Here is a 22230-nt window from a genome sequence, read left to right as displayed (position 1 = left end):
TGAATTTAATTTTTATTTTTTATTTTATTTTTTCAAGTATTTTACATGCATCCACAAAAGAATAACAATTTAACACTGAAAACTGTGATACAAAGGTGGCTGGGCTGCTCTAATTGGCACACATGAACGCAGGCTTTCAACAATACTGGCCAACACAATCATCAGTAAGGTTCATTTTCCACACAACTCCTAAATCCTTACTGTAAATCACATGGTCTTGATTTCAGGGTGGCGACCTCTTGTCCATATCTCAGGCTAAATTCACTTAGTGTTGCAGAGAAGTCCAACATTTATCAGCTTATTGTCTAGCTTTCATCTGCTACAGACTACAGACTAATTATAGCAAAATTACAAAATAAGGCAAAGGCATTATACAAAGACAAGAAACTGTAAGAGTTATTTACCCAAGATGAAAAAGTAACATCTATGTAATGACATCTCTATTTGATGGAAATTCACTAATTAAGTCCCAGGAGTAACACTGATCCCTGAATGTCCAGGTCCCTTTTCTCTTCACTAAAACAATGCTGCAGGTATTGTCCCTTTTTGAATTTTCTTTCACATTATTCCCTTCTGCTTGTTTGTCATTGGTCAGACTGAATAAAAGAAGAAGCCGTGAGTGTTTTTCCCTCTCTAAAATGATAATAACTAAGACACACACAAAATGTTAAAATCATAGGAGATTCATTTAACTCAGTTTTCATCAGGCGCTGCCCATCAGTAACCTGCAAGAAACACAGGACAGGAAACACACAGGTTGTTATAAACACAGATAATTTGTATTTCCATTTGAACATTGGATCTTTATATCACTCTTGCAGTTTCTTTGGCAACAAAGTTTACAATCTGTCTTTGGTGCAATCTGTACTAATTTGTAAAACATGATTTGTTCTCCCAAAGTGGAACTGTGGTATTCTCTTCCTCAATATTTAGTAACTTTACCTGTGGAAGGTCACTGTTAGACCATCTCATACTGGTTGTTGGTGATGTATCGAGACAAGCAGCAGGCCAGGAATATCCCAATGAGCTGAGGGGAAATAAGTAAAAAAAATACAGAGTTGTCAAAGCACAGATACAGTTCCAATCAAAGTACATCAAATTAATGTTTGTTCTTGTTTCATGAAAGGAAAAGATTGTATGAAGCTAACCACATCAGTGCTCACGTTTTAATAACTGTACACATAAATAATTAACTAATTCTAAACACTGACTATAAGGTTGAACTTTTACAATGTGATGCTTGATCATTATCACTATGTTAGTGTGGCCATGTTTGTTTGTACATTCATATTATCTAGGCTGTGAAACCCATTGCTTGATATATTATTGAAACTTCATTATTTACTTTACAGTGAGCAGTAACATTTTGAAGGAGATTGGGGCAATTGAAGTGCAAAACTTTCACACTTAGAATTCAAACACTCACAGTGGCAGAGCATAAATATGGTGCACTTGTTTACTGTAAATAGCAGAACACCAGTTACAGGTAGTGTTCTGCTATTTACACTTCTATTTATACTTCATACACAGTCGAAGGAGTCAACGTGTGAAATATAGATCTCAGAGCCTTGCCTGGTTCGCCATGGTTAGGGAGGAAGAAGTTTTTACGCATGATGTGATTTTGTTGAAAAAGCCCCCCCAAAAAACCCCTTTAGCATTCTATGTCAACAAGAGCCTATGTTATTATGTGCACAGCACATACAAAAAAGACAATTTACTGTCAAGTTCCTCTTTAACACTGAATGTAAACAGAAGTTTTGTTTGCACGAAAACACTGCAGGGCACCTTTATCTGGTTTAAACTGGGGATTTATTTTTCTATTTGTACATATTAGACAGAGATTGAGAGAGAACACGGGAATGATATGAAACAAAGCTCCCTCACCAAACCTCGGCCATCAGGACTCTAAAACAGGGATTTATTCAAAACATGTCTGGGTTTCTGCCTTATTATTACTTATTGGTTTATTTGCCGGACAGTGCACATTAATAAACACTGCCTAGGACAGATGTTACAAGGTTATCTGTCCAGATGTTGCCACACTACTCTCTGTGTCACTGCATCCCCAGGGGCTGGTTTCACAAAGATAACACTTTGACTATGGCTGAAATATAACAGATAGTCAGACTTCAGATAGATGTCTAAATTCATCCGTTGCACAAAACACTTTTTGACTATCTTAAATCGGACTGTGGTACAATTAATTTTGGGTAAATAAAGACTTTTTTCAAAATAAAAAAAATGGCCGACCGAGACCATCCAACCCCTGACCTGCGTTTACCCCAGCAGAAAATGTTTGTGTGCCGGAAGAATTCAACAGTTAAAAGTACGTTTTAATTCGGAAATTCAGCGAACAGTGTGACAATAAGAACAACAATATGATTTGGAAAAAAATTCGGTAAACGGCTCAATCCCACCGTTGACAGAAGCATCAAAGATGTTCAAAAAAGATATAAATCAAGACGTACAAGATGCAAAGAAAGAAATATTTAAAAGAAAAAATCCTTTCCTCCACACACACCAAGAAAGCACAGCTAACATTAGGCAAATAATGCCTCTAGTGATTGTCTGAATGACAGCAGTCAAAAGAAAAAAGTTGTACTTTGTGACGGTGGTTGTGGTATGCTAACGGTTGAGCCAGTAGCTAGCTGCTAACGATTTAACGATACAGCCTATGTGCAAGCTACTGGCAAGTTACATGTCAACAAACACTACAACTTGGCCTTCAGAATAAAGTAGTAGTACTGCGGTCTCTAAAAACTCTTTCCCCTTGCATTGCTCTTTCCATAACAATGTTGACAAACCACAAATTATGAGCCATGTTTTTTTTTTTTGTTGTTTGGTGCTACTGGCCAGCACAGGTGTCCTTCATTGTTACCATGGTAACATTAGTCTCAGACCTGAGACAGCCTGGGAGTAAGGTGTCTAATTTTTTGGCTTAGAATTAGTCTGTCTTTATTTTTGTGAAACAGTCTTACTAGAATTAGACTGATCTAATCTCTCAAATTAAGACTGGTCTAACACTACAGACCAGTCTGAGATATCTCTGTGAAACTGGCCCCAGATTTCAATGATGAAACTTGAGTAAAACGTTTCAATAACTGACAGGAATGCTCGCCAAATCTACAAAAACTAGATTTGATGTTGGAAAAAGCTAACTGTACTTAAAACATGAAATATATAATGGCTCCATTTGTTCTGAGACAAAATAGAATAGAGAGAATAGCATATGATGTACCTGGAAAAATGCAATCCCAAAGGAGATCCCTGCGATGATTCCCAGGTTGGCCTCCATCACATGGGTCACCAATGCGAAGCAGCCCTAGAGAGCAGAAAAATAAAGGTTTATAGAGTGGCTTTCAAGGTTTTCTATAAACAGTCAGACCAGGGACCCTGCATGTTGCTAATACATACTTTTACAATCTGACAGATTTGCGGCTATATAATATCCAGTTGGTGTAGGAAGTGAACTCACCGTCGTGTACACCTCTTTTTTAGCCTTGTCAAGGTCTTTCAGGGTCTCCTCTGAGCACTTGGTGTTGTCTTTACAGCAGCTGGTAGGGATGCCCTTCTCTTTAAAGTACTCCGTTTCACTCCAGTCAGTGTAATTTTTCACCCCGCAGCAATGCAACTACATGGAACAAATTTTATGGTTTTTACTCAACAGAAAACTGGGTCAAAAAAAGGTTTTAAGAATGTAAAAGAAACCCTTAAAAACAGCTGGATGTTGGTTTTCTCGACACACTCGATGAGTGATGTCACTGCAGATGTTTTGCATAACTATTGAGAAAACACCTGCAGAGATAAAATGCTTGAAATTTTGAATCCACAGAGAGCAGTGCAGCAGTACTTTTCTGCTCTCTGTGGTTCAATGTTTAGTTACCCTTTAGAATATTCTTATATAAACACAAGTTCTTTGGTTTGTGCAGCGAGACTCAAACAAACAAAGTCTGATAAAAACGACACCATTAGTGTAGTGGAAAACTAACTACTTACAGTCCTCTGTATGGCGTCAACTGCAGCGCTGCTGCTGTCAGTGGTATTGTAGTACTTCACAGCATTGTCATAGGCACTGCCCAATTTGGCTTTGATCTAAAGAAGTCAAAACAACAAAGAAGATATTTTAGTGAGCTGGTGTGATCCATTTGTGAAATATTTGACAGTTTTTGCACCAGTAACTCACCTCATGTCTGAAGATAAAGCCTGAGATGCCTGCCACAAGCTCAGCCAGGAACACCAAGGTCAAAAACATGGCATACTGAAGAAACAGAACAAGGGAGTTACACAAGGTCACAGGTCTGAAGGAAATATTTCAGGGGTTACTGATCCTTCACTGACCAGTTTGAGCATCCATGGGCTGCCGCGACATGTAGCAAAGCAACCGAACAGTCCAAAAATAATGATGGTGGCTCCAGTCCCAATGAGGACATATGGTGCATTGGTACTCTCATCAGAAGCCAGGGCGAAATAGGCCTCCAGGCTCACCTTCCCCCACACCCCGACTGCCAGCAGGATCACGCCTGTGAACTGAAGGAGACAGCAGGGCGAGTCAGTTCCAACATCAAAGAGACACAGAGAAAGATGAGGAGGGTTTTTAGGGCTGTGTCTGACACAAAACCTAAGATTAAAGGCTCAAACCCACTTACCTAATGACCCACTGCTTCAGCAGGACTTTATCAAACCTGACTCATTTTCAATTATCAAATCTACAGTCTTAAGGTTTTACTTTCAATGATTTTAAGTAACAAAAATGAGGAGTCATTTCATGTTTATAAGCCAAAATGATAAGACTGACATTCAGACAGGTAAACTCAGATAAATGTGCTATTTATCTGAAGTACATCCCAAAGGTGCTAATGAAAACCAAGGATACAAGATTTGAGCAGATTTGTTTTCATCTTAATAAATCCAGGTACTGGATTACCAAAGTGGAACAAATTATTGAAACTAAACCCAAAAGGAGTGGCAGGAAATTAGTATGCAACAATTCTAATAATCAAATAATATAAATATAAATATAATATATAAATATAATAATCATTTAAATCCATTCTAAAGCAAAAGTAGTAAACATTTGCTGGTTCCAGCTTCTTTATTGTGAAAACTTTCTGCTTTTCTTTGTCATTGTTTGTCTTGTCATATTAACAGTGAATTTTCTAAGGTTTTGGACTGCTGTTCAAAGACACAAACAATCTGAATCTTGAGCTCTGGAAACTTGTGTGCAAAAAATGTACAAAATTGGTGCCTTTTCTTTGTCATAAATGATGATTAATTTAATATCTTTGGCTTTGGACTGTCTGGACAAAACAAGTAATTTGAAGATGTATTGTGATGGCCATTTTCTCAGATTTTATTGACAATCAAACAATCAAATAAATAAATCAAGAAGAATATCTGTCATCTTATTTGATGTTGAAAATAACCATTAGCTGTAATCCTAATTTAAATCCAACCTTTTACACCAGCTAACTTCTTCCATTATGTTTAGTGGAAATACTCTGTGTCAGGCCTCCTAACACAGCTCTAAATCTTATCGTGCATACACAGCTCCTGAGACAGATCAGTGATTTGCACTAAATCTGGCAAATATCAAGGATAGGTTTAATTAAGAACCACGATGGACTGAATCCAGGAAAAACACAATTTCCATTATTGATTTCCTTCATTAAATCTACACTGCTCCTCGGGGAAGGACATGCAGATGAAGATAAACAGATGAGTTAGAGGAGGATATTTAAGCTCTGAGACTACATTTACAGTCTATAATATTGTTCACTGTCACCATATGTTTGCTAAACTCTTCTTCCACTTGTGCCAATCGTAATGTACATGATTCATGTGCTGCAGGTTGTTTATTGACCTGTCAACATCATAGTAAAAACACATCTGGGATACCCCACTAGCTTCAGCCTGTGGTTCAATCATCACAGCATTTTTTCCTTTAAAACTGCCCACACAAGTTATTAACCTGAGGGGAGTCATCAGCTCAATCAGCAAAGAGCAATGTATTGTCAGATAAAAGCACCGACTTGACCTTTGTGTCAGCAGCAGCAGCCTGAGATGGCTGTTTGCTTGGTGCAAAGATTAATAGGTGGAGCAACGACAAGTGCTTATTTTCATCTGAATACAAGCTTATGTTTATTTTCCTTACTTGTAACTTTAATTATCAGTTATTCTGATGATTATTGTCTCGGTTAATTGTTTTGTTAATAAGTATTAGAAATTCTGGCAGCCCGAGGTCATGCATTCATATTGCTTGTTTCATTTGACCAACGGTCCAGATGTTCAGTTAACTATTAAACATCACAAAGAAAAGCATCAAACATATATAGCTGTAATATAGCTGTAACAGTTTGTCAATTAACCAATGTGGACTGACAGAAATCTAATTAACAACTATTTTGACAAGCAATACATCTTTAGCAATAATGAAATCATTAATTTAAGCCTCACATCAAATCCTCACATCTGAGAATTTGAAACAAGCAAATGTTTGGCTTTTTGGTAACACTTCATTTTAGAGGTCAAGGATTTCCTCATAATTCCGATCTTTTTTTCACAGCAGTACATTGAAATTTGTGGGATGTGCCTTCAGGCAAGCATACAATATATATATGGAAAATAACGTTGCCAATAAAAGCTTATTAATGAATGCATATAAAATGATTAGTACCTAATAGCATAGTTTTAAAGCATAAGAATTAACCAGCCTATCAAATGCATGTGATATGGTTTCCTTAGCCTTTTACAGTAAACTGAAATAGGGCTATGGTTTGTAAATAAAATGTCAAAAAATTATTTAACACAGGGAATGTCTTCTTATCATTTTATTCCACCACAGTCCAAAAGGCCTAAAATATTATGTTTTCTATCATGTATGACAAAGAAAAGCGTAAAATCTTCAAATTTAAGAGACTAGAAGCAGCAACTGTTTGGCATTTTTGCTTAAAAATAGTCGCAGATTAATTTACTGTGGATTCATACTCAACAACAAAAACAAGCTAGCTGCAGATTAGTGTAAAATCAATCGATGCCCGTTGATTAATCGACTACTCACTGCAGTTTCACCTTACTCATAATTGATGTGGACTGTAAAACAACAAACTAACCTTCGATGGATAATGTATCACTTCTAATAACTTAGTTACACTGTAAGTTACTATGGTCAATCGGGGACACAAAAGCAGGTTTTTAAGGACACGTAGGAAGCGTTGATACATTTTCTTTCCGAGTGGCTGAACAACACAAACATCTGCTTCAACGTTTCCAACGGTCGGTACATTTTCAACAAGTGGTTCTTTAAAGTCACACAAAACGAGCTCCACTTTAACGTGTGGACATTTATTCAACCTATTTTAACTCCTTGCGTGTCCTTGGCATGATTTGAGGAAAATGTTGTGGTTAGCCAGAGCCTCGTTGGCATCGACGCCGCTTTTAGCCCATTGTTGCTCCTTTAGCTTGTTGTCTCTCTCCCCCTCCAGTTACATGTCATGCTACTCACCCAGAATATGAGGCTGTAGGAGATAAGGAAAGTCTTCAGGCAGGTAATCACCGGCTTCGTCTGAAGCCGTCGAGACGGCGGCGACATAGTGGTGTTTTTACTTTGGGCTGAGAAAAGAAGAGAAAAAGTTCACTTCACTGCGCCTCTAAGGGGAAAGGAGAAAAAAAAAACTTCGGGGATAAATCCAAGAAGAGAGGGGGAAGTGTCGTCACTAACCCAGATTCACTTTCCTGAAGGGATGAACAGATTTCCTCAGTGCAGATCAGCGTCTGGTCTGCAGCAACTTTTAAATCAAATCACCCTCAGGCACAAGTTTCAAAATAAAACACACAGCGAAAACAATGTAGCCTACATTAACGCAAACAGACAAAATGGGCAAATTAAAGAAAGGTGTTTAGTAAGATTTTCTTTACAGAAGTTTATAAATCCTACTTCGGTAAGAGTAGGCTAATACAACAATTCAATAAATATAATACAATGCAATAAATCTTCCTTCATGAAGGCTACAATGTTCAGTTGGTGTTGAGAGCCGTTCATTCAACATTATGCTCATTTGTGAGGCTGCAGTTTGTGGTGGTGCTGAATTGGGTTTCTTTTATTTTATTTTATCCACCCCATTTAGATCAGTGAAGGAAGATTTTATAACACCTCCATGTATAATGTAATGCACTTCAATAGATTTTAAATGTCTATAATAATGCTGAATTAAGACAATATAAACTTTGAGTTCCTTCTTATAATTTTGACTTATAAATCAGATCGTTTTACAAAATGAAAATGATGAAATATTAAGTTAAAAGTTTGACTTATACCTCAGAATTTTGCTTTACTGTCTTCTAGTATTAAAATGAAAAGTCAGGCTTTTTATGTCATCATTTAAACCCAGTATAACTTAAAAAAAAAAAAAATCATTCAGACACAACTCTTTTATATGTCACATATGCTTTTATGTTGAAGGCAGCAGCGTTACTTCCTGCCTCATGCTGTCAGACTTTATACTCAGATACGGTTTGCCTCTGGTGAGGTGACACGGTCATTTGGACAGAATTACATCAACTGGGTAAATACAGTTATCACAGCATGGCACAATGGCAGTTAAAGATAAAGAAAAGTACTCAAATTATGCACAACCATTGTCTAACGAAATTATTTGATGACACTTAATTTCTAAACAACTTGTTGTGTTAAATCGTGTAAGTGGACACTAGAAACATTACAACAAACCGGTGAGATCTGTTTTATAATTGTACAGCGTATTATCTGTTTTGTTTGTGAAGCACTTTGTAAAGTTGTTCGGGAATAAATTATATAACATATTGCTAACATCATGAAGTTAAAATCAAAACACAATACATTTCCCATAATGAATTCACTACAGGAATAACTTAGTAGCTATAGGGTAATAAATGTGTAATCTGTACAAGTCAGCACAGATGCCATTAGTCACACGATCAGTTCAGAAGGGATATTACAGGGAATGATTCTTCTGAATGAGTGTCAACTTTAATCTATATTATGATTTATGGTCCATATAAACCTTCACTTTCTAGGCTTGTGAATCATTTGAAGGGGTGGGTTTATAGAAAATGGCTCAGCAGCGGTGGGAGGAAACACAGACATGAGAAGTCCGGTAGTGCCACCAAGTGGTTTTTGTCTTTGATGCTGAACTAGAAAGATCCTTTCTTTCCAAAAAACTGCGGATACTCTGGTTTTAACGGGAGCGCTCATCGTCCTCAGCAGAGACAATTAAATGTTTTTTAAAGTCGTTTATCATATTACTTGTTAACTTTCTCCTGGATTATAACTTTGTACTTTGTCTTTTTTTTGTTGGACTCTGGGATCTGAACCAAAAACCGAAAGAAAACTTGGTTTTCCAGGAGGGTCATCTTTGACTTTCTGACATGCCCCCCAGCAGAATTGTTGTAGTGTTCACTTTATTCTTCACAGGTGAGTCAGTGGTCTAAACAATTGAAGGAAGAAAAATCATTCAAAGCATTTCTGTAGTTACGTATCGAAGTTCGTGAATTTTGAATATTATGTAATTTCATTCAGGCAGTCATGTCATTGGATTCCTGTTGTGCAAGAAGTAGCTACTTCTACTTGAACTCCATTACAAGTCACAGTCCTTCACTGAAAATGTGACTTAAGTAAAAGTATGTAGCCTAAGTATTGTTGGCAAAATGGCCCCCTCTTATTGTAATACCAGTATATAGGCTAACAGTATATTCTCATGGTGTAGTAATGTGTAGGCAAACTTGTGCTGTACAATAAAATTTAACTATTATAATAACTATTTCATATAAGGCTGTAGCTAATGACTATTTTCATTATTGATAATTTTCCTGATTTGGCTTGGCCTGTAGAAAGTCAAAACATAGTGAGAAATTACCCAAAGAGCCCAAAGTTGCATCATCAAACCCACAAATTATTAAGTTTACTGTAATTTAAGACAATGAAAAGCAGCTAATTCTCATATTTAAGAAGGTGGAACCATGAAATCTGTGGCATTTCCCCATAAAAAAAAAAAAAAACTTATATCAAAACAGTTGCAGGTTAATTTTCTGTCAATCAACATAAATACATTTAATCTGTAAGGATATTCTATATGCTCTTCACATGTAAAATCTGAATTTGTAACTAGTAACTACAGCACTCAGATAGATGTAGTGCAGTACACTACTTAAAAGTGTAAATTAGAAATAGAAATATTAATAGTAATAAATAAATAATACTATATATAATGGATTGATAGAGACAGATGAAGACACTCAAACATCCACCTTCCTTCCATGTAGTTGGGAAATAGCTTCATCTCGGCAGTAATAACAACTGTATTAGATGCAGATGTGCAGAATTTTGTAGGTGACTGAATGAATGCAAATGAAGCCTGCTCCCCCCTTCAGGAATGAAGAGCCAGGATGCATTCACAACAAATATGCTGTAGTTGAGCTGAACTTCCTCTTCGTGTGCTTCTCTCTGCTTTGCTGACCAGGCAGTTTAATTACAGCTCGGCTCCAATCACTGGCAGTTAATTACTGAGGAGTCCCCCTCTGGGCCGAGTGTGCTCAAGCCTTCATTTAATCCTGCAAGATAATGACGTGACCTGAGATCCTTTCAGAGGCACACAGGCTCAGACGATAATGTAGAGTGATTGAAACGATGCTGGTCATTATCTTAGCTTTGTCATTAGAGATAGATGAAACCTCAAACAGGCATCATTTGTCAAACTACACACCTTCCTCTTGTGTGAGTCACTCCTGCTGCATGGACTCACTCTGCCAGCAGTGTGAATGTCTCTGTGGTAAAGTCAGCACTCTGACTGGTGCCTGATGCACAGTGTATGTCAGTGTCTTGGTATCTGCACCCAAGTGTATGACTTTTAAACAAGAAGTATGGACAGTCACTTCATACTTGCCTCAGGCCTTTGCCTGGTTGGTGCCTGCTGTAAATCTTCCTTATGAAACCGCTGGTTTAATCTTTGACTGTGTGTTGAGTTATATAATTATCATACTTTAAGTGACATCTTAATCTGAAAAGAAACTTGTAACTAGAGCTGTAAGTTAAATGTAGTACATTAAAAAGTACAATATTTCCCTCAGAAATGTGGTGGGGCAGAAGTCATATAAAATGGTCAAGTAAAGTACAAGTATCTCAAAAAAGTGAATAAATCTACTTAATTTCACCACTGCGGTCAATTTACCTGCATGTAATAAAAAAAGATTCCTAATTGCCATATACATTATGGAGCATGTCGTCTACAAAGCACCTGAAGTAATGTCTGCGGCCTGTCTCTGCTGATGAGCTTGTTTATTTCCTCTGTGACTAATTCTATGTAAGGGGTACTGGGGAAGTGTTACTGAGTGGAACATTGTGCTCATTATGAGAAAATCGCTGATGATAGTTTTAACCCACACATCGGTGGAACAATCTGGAGCAACCTCCACAATAGAGAGGCCGAATGTGAAGCCCTGTTATTAATAGAAAGTATGTTAAAGTGAATTTAATTTGGTTTAGAGAAACTGTGCCAGCAGCAACGTACAAAACCGAGCCGAGCCAAAGGAAGCAGCACAGGAACTGACTTGAGACGGGGGCGGAGGTTGACAAACTGGAAAGTCTGGCACTCCGTTCTAAACATGGAATCATTTGCGGGATTTCAAAAGGGATAATGTGCCTGAACCACAACTGCTGAGAGCGGAGGATGACAGTGAAAAGGATGTATTGTGCAGAAAGACTCATTCAAAGACAAAATTCAGATTCAAGGCCGAAGTACAGTAAACGAGCCATGCTGCTTTTTTACATGGAAAGAGATGAGTAAGAGGGACCATCCCCAAGCAAGTAATGAAAACATGCAGTTTGGCCTAATTTGTGGTGAAGTTTATTGTTGAGTTAGAAGTTTCATAATACAACAAAGGCCAGAAAAACAGTGCAATATGAAGTCCAACATGTCATCTCTGCTCCCACATCTACGTTATTTTCTGTCCCTTCAAGAAAACAACACAATCTATAGACCATTTGCAAGGTTTCCATATTTTCTCTCCCTGCTCTCAGGTTAAAAGCCCTGAGGAGTTTCAGTTAGTCACTGATTGCAAAAACAGTTGTCTATGGACTGGAATGTTGTTGAGCCTGTGTGAAAGGAAACCTGGGAGGGAAGTTATGGAAATGAGATTGTGTAGGGAGAATGATTTGCATGTCCGTCTCCCTCTGTATGACCTATATATATATATATATATATATATATAGATATTTGCTGTACATATACAGTATATAACACTCCAGATACAGAAGCTCAACAAAGCTTAATGTTTGACTGACCAGAGAACTGTGTTTGGCATCTGACATTTTGGTTTGATGATTGTCTGTTCCCACATGTCTGACTTTTCTTTGTTGTTTCAGCTGGCTCTGGCACCACAGTATATGACACTTACAGTGACTTTACCGAGGAAGACAACACTCCTCAACTAGACTACAAAGGTGCGTATTGAAAAAAACACACTCACTAAGGGTGGGCAATGTGGTGATATAACACAGATGACCCATTATGATATAGACATAAATCTGCTGCCATTCTGTGGTTGAAAAAAAAATCAAACAGTGTTTTGTATGTGCGACACCTTGTTAACCATTGATCTTGATCTGCCCATTTTTTATGGTCTTCAGTTTGGAAGTTTTTGTTATGATTGCATAAACTTTGACCTGTTTTGCACTTTATTAACTTAGACACATTTATTATAACATGATATGTAGTGATATATTTAGATATAGAATTACACCATGATAGAGGATTTTATCAATGTTGTCCACCCCAAACACCCACATATACACTGAGCGGTATAGTACCCAAATTTCCACCGTCAATGCTTCACACATTGCTGGGTTTGGTTACTCTTCAAAAAACAGACCCTCACTGGTGTCACTCTCCGAGTCTGACCAATGGGGAGGTGAGCTGCCACTCTCCTCGAGGAGGGGCCTACAGGAGCACACTGGGCACCCGCTGTGAGATGAGCTGCGACCGAGGATACAGACTGCTGGGGAGAAGCTCTATTCAGTGCCTCGCCAGCCGCCGCTGGTCTGGGACTGCTTACTGCCGCAGTATGTGGAGAATTTAAGTTACCATATGAGGACACATTTTTATTCTGGCTTTATTTATTTCCAACAAATCCCATGTAAAGACCATACAGTGAACCAAGCCTACTAACAAATATTGTCCGTGTATCCAGCCTATTATAGTTTATTCCTATAGAGCTCCATTGTTGTTTACAATCTATTATGAACACATCAATGAGCCACACTGTTGTGCTGGATTACATGCTCCTTCATTACCGTAAACACAGGCACTGTAGTTTCTTTTGAGTGATACCACTGATGGTAGAAAAAGTGTATTAATCTGCTTCTGAAAATAGTCCCCAACAAATGCACTTTTTAGATGTGTTTGAGTATCATTTGCTAAAGCCTACAGTACCTAGGAAATTAGAAAATTATTTAGCCTTTTTAAAAAATATGAAAGTATTAATTTATAAATTCTTGACCAGTTTTTCAATAGCAATGAATGGGCCTGGGGTTGAGACTGGGGAACACATTGTTGGTTTGGTCTATCGTGGGATTTGTTGACAAGAACAAAAATATACAACATCCCCAGCCTTAGACTTTAAGATTTTTACTGATTCTCTGATTGTTTCCACCCTCACACTTCTTCAGTGATGCGTTGCCATGTGCTGGCTCTCATCCCACACGGCAGATACACCTGTACTCATGACTTCATGGTGGATTCCAGGTGTGAGTTCACCTGTGACCCCGGCTATCGCATTGAGGGAGAACACTCGCGCACCTGTCAGCACGGCGCCTCATGGAGTGGAGTCCAGCCAGTTTGTTCAGGTACCTCAAGGTTTCTTATTTTGCAGATACTTATAAAGCTAACCAGATGTTCAAACTCAAAAGTCTTGTGCATTATTTGTTGAACTGTCGACGAGAGGTTTAACTTATTGCCAGAGCATGAGCCTAAATCCAGTCCATCTGTGTTACTGTCCAGTTTTCCATCATTCTTTCACAAGCACACTTCCCTGTGTCCACTCACAAAAACAAGCAGATTTCCTGCTCCTCTATCCTTTGGACTGAATCCAAACCAGGCACTGTTATCAGTTTAAGAATCAGTTTCATATTCATATTCTGCTCTGTGTAACTGCTGTTACACTACCCAAAAACAATATTGCCATTCAAACCAATTTCCTCTAATATCTCCAGCATTGTTTTTTAAATTTGAGGCTGTTTATTTCAGATACTGATCCTCCAAAGATCAAGTGTCCCCCATCCAGACTCAAGGTCGCCGAGCCAGGAAAACTCACTGCCAGGGTAACCTGGGACCGCCCCGCTGCCACAGATACCGCTGATAAAACACTTGAGTATGTCACTCCCTTCCATTGCCTCCTTTTCCTGTTTACTTTAAAATGGATAAAACATGAATTAAACATTTGATCTCCACTTGTGTCTGCAGTGTAATATTAGTGGGCCAGCAGCCAGGCACCGACTTTAATGAAGGAGCAAATATTATCCGATACAAAGTGTATGATCAAGCCAGGAACAGAGCTGCCTGCAAGTTTATTGTCCGTGTTGAGGGTGAGCTGACAAATTTTAATTTTTTGATTCATGAAATGAGTTAAAATACTACACATAAACTTGAAGACATCATTATAACTTACAGCTTGTCATACTGGACTTTTTTATTTCTATGGTGTTCTCTATGCAGTGAGAAGATGTCCAGTACTACCTCCACCTCTGCATGGATATCTCACCTGCTCCTCTGATGGGAATAACTACGGTGCAACGTGTGAATACTATTGTGATGGAGGATATGAGCGGAGGGGGGTAGCTAGTCGTGTCTGCCAGTTCAACCGCAGCTGGGGCGGACGGGCTGCTGAGTGTGTTTGTGAGTACTGAGTCTGCATTAACATGCTTTGCTGCATATACCGTACGTAGCATCCATTGGAAGAAGTACTCAGATCCTTTTTCTTAAGTCAAAGTACCAATACAGTACAATAAAGATACATTGCACCATTTACAATTACCTTTCAGGCATAGTTGGCCCATGTGACTGATAAATGATTATAGGGTATGTTACTGTTTACTGTTGTAGCTGGTCCAGGTGCAGCCACTTTTAAGTACTTAAAATACAGTTAGGTAGTTCAGTGGTTCTCAAGAGGAACACAAACACAAGAGGAACCGAGAGGGTCACAAATAAATAAATATGGGGATTGGGAAACACTCAGTGGGGCAGGAAAGAACAACAAACAAACAAAGTTTTGCTCCATAAATTAAAACATTTTCAAAAGTTTGACCTCTTTGTGCCTTATTCAAAACAGTTATTGAAATGAAACCATCATAAAAGTTCAGATTGGGAATGTCTATTTGGTGGAACTGTTAAGAGCTCTGACGTCTAACCCCTGTGACAGGGAGCCCCCAAAAAGGTTGTTGATTTAATCTTTGACAATACATTGTATTTTTTAAACTTGTGTAGTAAATAATACAGTTTTTTGGAAAAAAAAACTGACTTAGTAGTTAATGAAATAAAACATTTGAAGAATTTGAAGAAGCTGTGAGACAAATGTTGTGATGAGTTCAGTATTTGCCTCTGAGTTGTTGTGGAGTACAAGTATAAAGCCACAAAATTTTACTTAATGCAGCACTTAAATAAATGTACTTTCCACCACTAACATATACAATACATAACAGTACGCATACTGTATTTAAGAGGGTGTATGTGCAGGAGTTAATTGTGACTTTGTGTGTTTGTAGCAATGGAGATTAAATCAGATGTAAAGACAGCCTCTGCCCTCCTGGATCAGTTCTATGAAAAGAGGAGGCTGCTGATCATGTCTGCCCCCAACATCTCTGACCCAGACTACCAACTGCAGAACATCATGATACAAGTGGGGAAATCTTTTGCTGCTGTTGACCACATGAATGGCAGTTTCTAAGGAAGTTTAACAAACAACAGCAACAACAACCTCAAAATGTGCTTTGTCTTGTTTTCACCAGAAATCAGACTGTGGATTAGACCTGCGTCATGTAACCCTGATCGAGCTCCTGGGCTCCCCGCCACGCGAGACGGGCCGCATTAAAGAGAGTCTGCTTGGCTCTGAAGTCATCGAGGGTTTGAGGTAATAGTGAGGTACTTCATCACTTAGTTATTCAGCAGTTTTATGGGTCTTTCTGGGGGAAAAAGAAGTTAATGTAGTTGAAAAATTCCATCCTCAAATAGCTGTGTATAACTCCCATTCACATTAACAGTAAGGGGTTGTTCATCCTCACCCTATTTAAATGTCAGGAGCTTCCTAATAAAAAGGGAATTGGTTTGATGGTAAAAGGAAAAAAATCCACTCAAAAGATTATCAGTGTTAAAAATAGCAGCATAATTATTCCAGGATTGAAGTAATGGGATTTTGACAGAACAACATCAATAGTAAACATCTGGTTTGAATTCCCATGAGAATCAACGACTAAGATTTCACCCTTCTGCACCAGACGCAAACACGATCATGTAGGTGCTAAATTATCTTAGAAGAGGCAAAGATATAGATTTTTTTCCACTAACTGTGCAGTTTGGGTAAGGGGGCATTGCTCACTTTTTCCAGCCTGGAAAATCTCTTCCTAACTTTCAGTCTCTACACCGAGACACAAATCCCACAGCTGAGTGAGGCACATTCTTTGACTGTGGTACAAAGCACTCTAGGAAAAGTAGGCAGAAATCATTAAAGTAGAAGTAGATGAGAGACGTGTGTGTGTGTGTGTGTGTGCATGTGCAACAGTAACATTCTTTGGGGCTTATTGTCAAAAGGGTATTCCCAAAAAATAAAAGCAAGAGAGCATGACAAAGAAAGTCCTGGAAGCCAGCAGCTGTCAGATTAAAGCTGTGCTAATCAATACTTTTACATTAACAATGGATCAAATGACAAGCTGGTGAACACAGTGGAGCATTTAGCAGCTGGATAGTTGGTGGAGACCAAAGAGCTAAAAAACAGTCAAGTAAGTTTTATTTATATAACCCATATATCGCAATTGGAACAATTGGGGCTTTACGATTTGTACAACATACGACACCCTCTATCAAATCAGACATGAACTCCCCCAAAAAACTTCTTTATTGGGTCCCTATCGATCCCTCTTCTAGGACAGACATGCAATAGATAGTAAAATTATAGATAGATTGTCAAATATTCAACGTATAAGAAGAATATGGATCTGTGAAAACGCTGAGCGACTTCCAGGACCTGCACCACACTACAGTGAAACAGTGAAACCTACATAACTCCTAATGTTTGGTAATATGTTGTCATCTCAACTTCGTAGGGAGATGATATGTCAGTGTTGTGTTTACAGCTTGCTCCGCTGGCATCTAGTGGTCAAAATTTAAATAAATAAAAATTATACTGTGAGAGTGAATCAAAACAGTTAAGACGTGGACTGGAAAACTTAAACAATTAGCTGAAAGACTATAAAGTGTAGAGCTGAACACTTATTATACAAATACTAGTTGTAGTCACTTTAATATTGAATGTATATTGTATGAGATCTCCCTTTAAGTGCTGCATCATGTTTCTCTGCAGACAAGTATTCAGAATTTCCAGATCCTACTTCAGCATGGTGCTGCTGGACAAGCTCGGACTGGACCGCGAGCGTTTCATTACCCCAATGGCGTCGGATGAGCTGTTCTCCTACATCGACAGCTTCCTGCTGGATGAAGAGGAACGAGAGAGGCTCGAGCTCCACAGAGACTTCTGTGACTAATTTAATAAACCCCTCTGGTTGCCACAGTGATAAACTCATCAGTATTACTATCACAAGATGGGGAAGGACAAACAACCAGAAGCCAGGTCCAGAGGAACATGAAGAGGGAAACGAGGACAAGAAGGCAGTTCCACATGTTCAAATGTGATCATTATACAACACTGAAGTGATAGCACTGTTTTCTCTTAATCAAATCATCAGCTGAGGGGCATGGAGGCCAGATTCAGAAAACATAGCAGACAAGGTTTAGGGAGAAACTATCAGTAAATAAATAGATTATCCAAAGAAAGTCTGTTAGTAACCTGTGGTCTAATGAGAACTAAAAGACCTAAAATTATAACGAACAACCACCTGACAAGCACTTGAGCGGACAGATCATTTAAGAATCCAGATGGTATTTAAGTGTAATATAGATCTGAGGCAATCATGCATGGGTTAGGTTTAGTCTGTTTGTATAGGGTGAACAGAACTCTGAAATAATCCTGATTCTGATCACACTCAAATGAAGAGTTAAAAGTTACAAATCTACATTTATGTCCTAGAATAGACAAATTTATAAATTTCAAATAGAGATTCTTATTCAACTTATATAAGTATAACTTTACATGATAGCATTATTTTAAAATACAATGGTGTAGATTAAACTAAGCACAATTTTTTTGGATGCAACATTGGAGAAATTGTGTATAATACCAGTTTATAATGAATTGCATCCTCTTGTATCAGTGTAATTCTGTACACAACCGTAAGAAAAAGGGCGACATATTTGTGACACAGTTTCTGTGCATGATTTTTAATCGCAATAATATATACAGTCTGAATTTTAAAAAGATAAAATGACTGTGTCAGTGCTTTTAAAATAAAGACTTTAGTGTTGTATGCTTTGGCACATGGTCTCCAGTCTGGGGGGTTGGAGGGAGGGAGGGAAGGAGGGAGGGAGGGAGGGAGGGAGGGAGGCAGGTGTGAGCAGATGTTTAGCATTCAGCAGGCCACATCCATAATTTTTCCAACCCAGTTTAGATGAAACAATGCCCATTTCTGTATGAAAAAAGTCTCGACCCTAGCCCATACAGCAGTGGGCGGTGTTTCAGCTAGACTGGGTTGGAAAAAACGAAACAAGCCAGCAGGCCAGGAGACTGTGAGGCTGCTTACAGCTGATCAGCTGTGAGCCTGCTCATCTCAGTACACAAGCTTCCGGTCAGATAAGCTTACAAAATAAAATGAATCCACATTCTCATGTTTGTCTCAGAGGACACAGCTTCTCCCTATTTCAGCCTCTTTTTTTGTGGGTTCAGGCCTGTGCTGCTGTCCTCATTTGCCCTTAGCCTTCCCCATAGTGGAACGCAGTAGAAGAGTGCCCTCTGCCCATGAGTCAGGGTACTGCAGCATCTCCTTCTTCTTCCCACAGACTGACCTCTCCAACTGAGTCCATTTCCACTTCCTCCTTGCCTATTTTAACAGTGCCTGCAGGGGTGAAGATTACACAGTGAATGCAAAATTAGTGCAGAGTCTGTTATTATTAAAGATGGCAAATTCCTTTAACACTATTAATTGTCACACTGGGGAAAAAGGCATGGAAGCCTTACGGGCACTTTAGCAGCAAAATAAAATTAAGCATGACTTTCTCATAAAGGCTATTATGCTTTGGCAGGAAAGCTATGGTGTTACTTTCTCTTTTCATGATGATAAACTAAATTCACCTTCATTCAAAAGTTACAGAGCTAGGAGAGCAACACTGTTTTTGAAATCTGTTTCAAAACAATAGTTACTCAGATGACTTCTGAGTTTGTCAAATGAAGTGGATATCTTCCAAAGTTCTTCCAAAATTCCTTTGTGTTTCTCTGTTTTGTGGGAATTTCGTACTAAGAAAAGGCTGTAACTTTGGAAGGGACCCACTTCATTTGACAAACTCAGACTGCTTATCTCATATAAGCTTTGGATACATTTCTAAATACATTTTTACATGAAAGGACAAATGTTGTCCCCATCACCTTCACCGAAAATACGATAGAAAAGGATCTTTTAATGGCCAGTGTGAACAGCAAGCAAAAACCTCTTTAAATGTTCATATGGACACCTGACTGTACAACTGACTACTGAAAAATGTTGAACCTATCCTTTAAAGTAAAATCATTTTCAACAACAAAAAGTTACAACTGTGACGTCAAACTAAAGCAATAGAATTCAGTGTGGACCAAGGCCAAAACAACAAACTAAATAAGTGCTGACTGACCGAAGTGAAACAGACAAAGAGACGTTCATTAAACCAACTCCCTAAGATAAAACAAAAACAGATGAAAGTAGTTCAAAAGGCTGGCTGCTCCTGCCTACATCTTTGTTGCTATTTATAAAAGGCGGATTATCCTTTTTACAGTACAATATTCACAGCTAACTAGGACAATATGGATAACAAGATTTCACAGAATAACAATTTTCTCACTAGCACACAAAGAAACAACAAAATGGACAAAGAGCTGAGAGAGATGTTTCTCACCTGTAACTGAAGGGGAGGTAAAAAAAAAAAAAAAAAAAAAAGCAGCGCTCCAGTAGCACTGTGGATTTGAAAATGTTTTATGAGGAAGGAAATGCATTCATCATGTCCGTTAGAGCTCTTACAAAGCGTGAGAAACACTGAATGGAAACAGAAATTCTTTTTACAAGAAAACTCCCCAGGACACCTTTAAGTCCTTTTGAAAACATGGATATGGAACAATGCAAGTTATGAAGACAAAAACAGCTTTGTAAATGTTTCATAAAGAAGGAAATATGTTTAACACGTTTGTTAGACCTCAAAAAGAAAAACAAATTCTGTTTCTCTTTTCTACCTTTGCCATGAGAGCTACATTGTCCTCGTATGGTGAGTCAAGGTCTCGGCAGCCCAGAGGGATCTCCACCTCTCCCGGGAAGGTGCTGCGGCTGAGGCAACCATGATGCCGGACTCATATCAACATGGAACGGGTGAACAGCTAAGAGCGGCTGACAGAGTACTGGAAGTGGAAGATGAGGAGGAGACTTGATGGTTCAAAGGTGTGTCTGAGTGCTGATACAGTATTGGAAAGGTCGTACATATGTTTAATGCTCTCATGCTGGGGGAGTTTTAAATAAATCATGGAACGTAGATTAAAGAAGAAGATGATTTCAGAGTTTATTGGAAATTTTGTGCAAAATCCTGTGAATAATTACCTTCTTTCAAACCTGTAAAGAGCAAATCCAAAACTACAGCGCAATCTATTGCAAATGGATTCACCCAGCTGATGTTCTTTTCAGCGGTTTTGTTTGCCACTGTATTTAAGTTGACTCTACATTGGAAGCAAGGACCAAAATCAGTATTTGCCAACAGGTATTCTAATCTGCAATGTCAATATCAATCTTAAGGTCTCTGTGGGTGTGGTTATTATTTGCAGCAGACATGGCGCAAGGTCACTAATCAGGGAGTGTCATTAGGTCAACAGGATAAGGTCACCAGTTGCAGTACAGTTTGAGAGGAGCCAGTTATAAACCATTACCTTCAGTGTTTCTTTGTAGATGGGGTTGAGATAAGAGATTGAGATCAGGATGCCATTATCCTTTTATGAAAGATAACCAAGCTGTCAATATCTTCCTCCTCCTCTTCATCTCCCTGTAGTACCATAATATAGGCTACATTTAGACAGCTGATCATAAACACATAGTGGCATTTCTTTTCTTTTTTTACCATTAGATTTCCCTTGTTTGAACAAAAAAATTCATGTTATTAAGAAATTTAAAACAACACATAATATAAATTAACAGAATATCTGGTAATCTGGAATAGAGTTAAAGGAAAAATCTATTTTTGTACAGTGTCAAAATAAGGCCACTGAGGACGCCTCTTTCACATCAGTATACATAGCTAACCAAATCTAGCTGTAGATGTAGGCCTATTATAAGACATATTAGGTTCAAAGAATACTTCCATGGTGGGGAACAAACAAACAACAGTAACATTAGACTGAGCAGGAAGGGGAGGCGCCAAAAGCCAAGGAAACGTAGAGCAACACTATTTATACACTGCCTTCATGCGGTGATTGGGCAGTGTTGGCGCCATTTTGCATTTAAATACTGACGACAAAAAAAACATGATGGCGTCAGTGAACCAATTCCGGTGTGCTCGGTCCGCGGTCAGTAGGTAAAAACACTCGGCTCGCCTCCTCTTTTTCACGCCGGTCTCCCGGAACCCTCGTCCTCTTACATCCTGTTTGCAGGGACGAATCAACCAGCCGGTACCGGAGGTAAGTCCGACAGCGCCGGAGTTTGACCGGGAAGATGGCTCACCTGTGTTGTAAAAGCGCAGGGTAAAATGAATTTAATAGAACTGAAACATTGATTGTTTAGGAAGAGCGTTACACAAATTTGAGACGCCTAATAACATGAACTGAATTTCTGTTGTTGCTGAATCACTGAAGTGATATTTTTGTTTTTTTATATCAGTG

The 22230-nt window shown here is 38.5% G+C and overlaps 2 protein-coding genes across 2 annotated transcripts; one reads left to right on the top strand and one right to left on the bottom strand.

Annotated features, from left to right (window-relative positions):
* On the bottom strand, nucleotides 1-7739 carry tspan7 (tetraspanin 7). Its single transcript, XM_056383623.1, has 8 exons — nucleotides 7502-7739; nucleotides 4339-4527; nucleotides 4184-4258; nucleotides 3997-4092; nucleotides 3476-3631; nucleotides 3239-3322; nucleotides 943-1027; nucleotides 1-725 (listed from the first exon to the last, which is right to left on the bottom strand). Exons 1-7 carry the CDS (start codon nucleotides 7586-7588, stop codon nucleotides 959-961), a joined length of 756 nt encoding a protein of 251 aa, XP_056239598.1. The 5' UTR covers nucleotides 7589-7739; the 3' UTR covers nucleotides 1-725; nucleotides 943-958.
* Nucleotides 7740-9138: 1399 nt separating this feature from the next.
* Nucleotides 9139-18658, top strand: srpx2 (sushi-repeat containing protein X-linked 2). The gene is made up of 10 exons (XM_056383724.1): nucleotides 9139-9448; nucleotides 12395-12472; nucleotides 12899-13090; nucleotides 13697-13873; nucleotides 14274-14397; nucleotides 14490-14611; nucleotides 14742-14921; nucleotides 15788-15921; nucleotides 16031-16152; nucleotides 17599-18658. Exons 1-10 carry the CDS (start codon nucleotides 9403-9405, stop codon nucleotides 17777-17779), a joined length of 1356 nt encoding a protein of 451 aa, XP_056239699.1. The 5' UTR covers nucleotides 9139-9402; the 3' UTR covers nucleotides 17780-18658.
* Nucleotides 18659-22230: the final 3572 nt, after the last annotated feature.

Source organism: Seriola aureovittata, chromosome 8 (assembly GCF_021018895.1).
Source record: "Seriola aureovittata isolate HTS-2021-v1 ecotype China chromosome 8, ASM2101889v1, whole genome shotgun sequence".
Classification (NCBI taxonomy): Eukaryota; Metazoa; Chordata; class Actinopteri; order Carangiformes; family Carangidae; genus Seriola; species Seriola aureovittata.
Note: the sequence above shows the minus strand (reverse complement) of the source record. Positions and strands in the feature narration are given on the sequence as shown.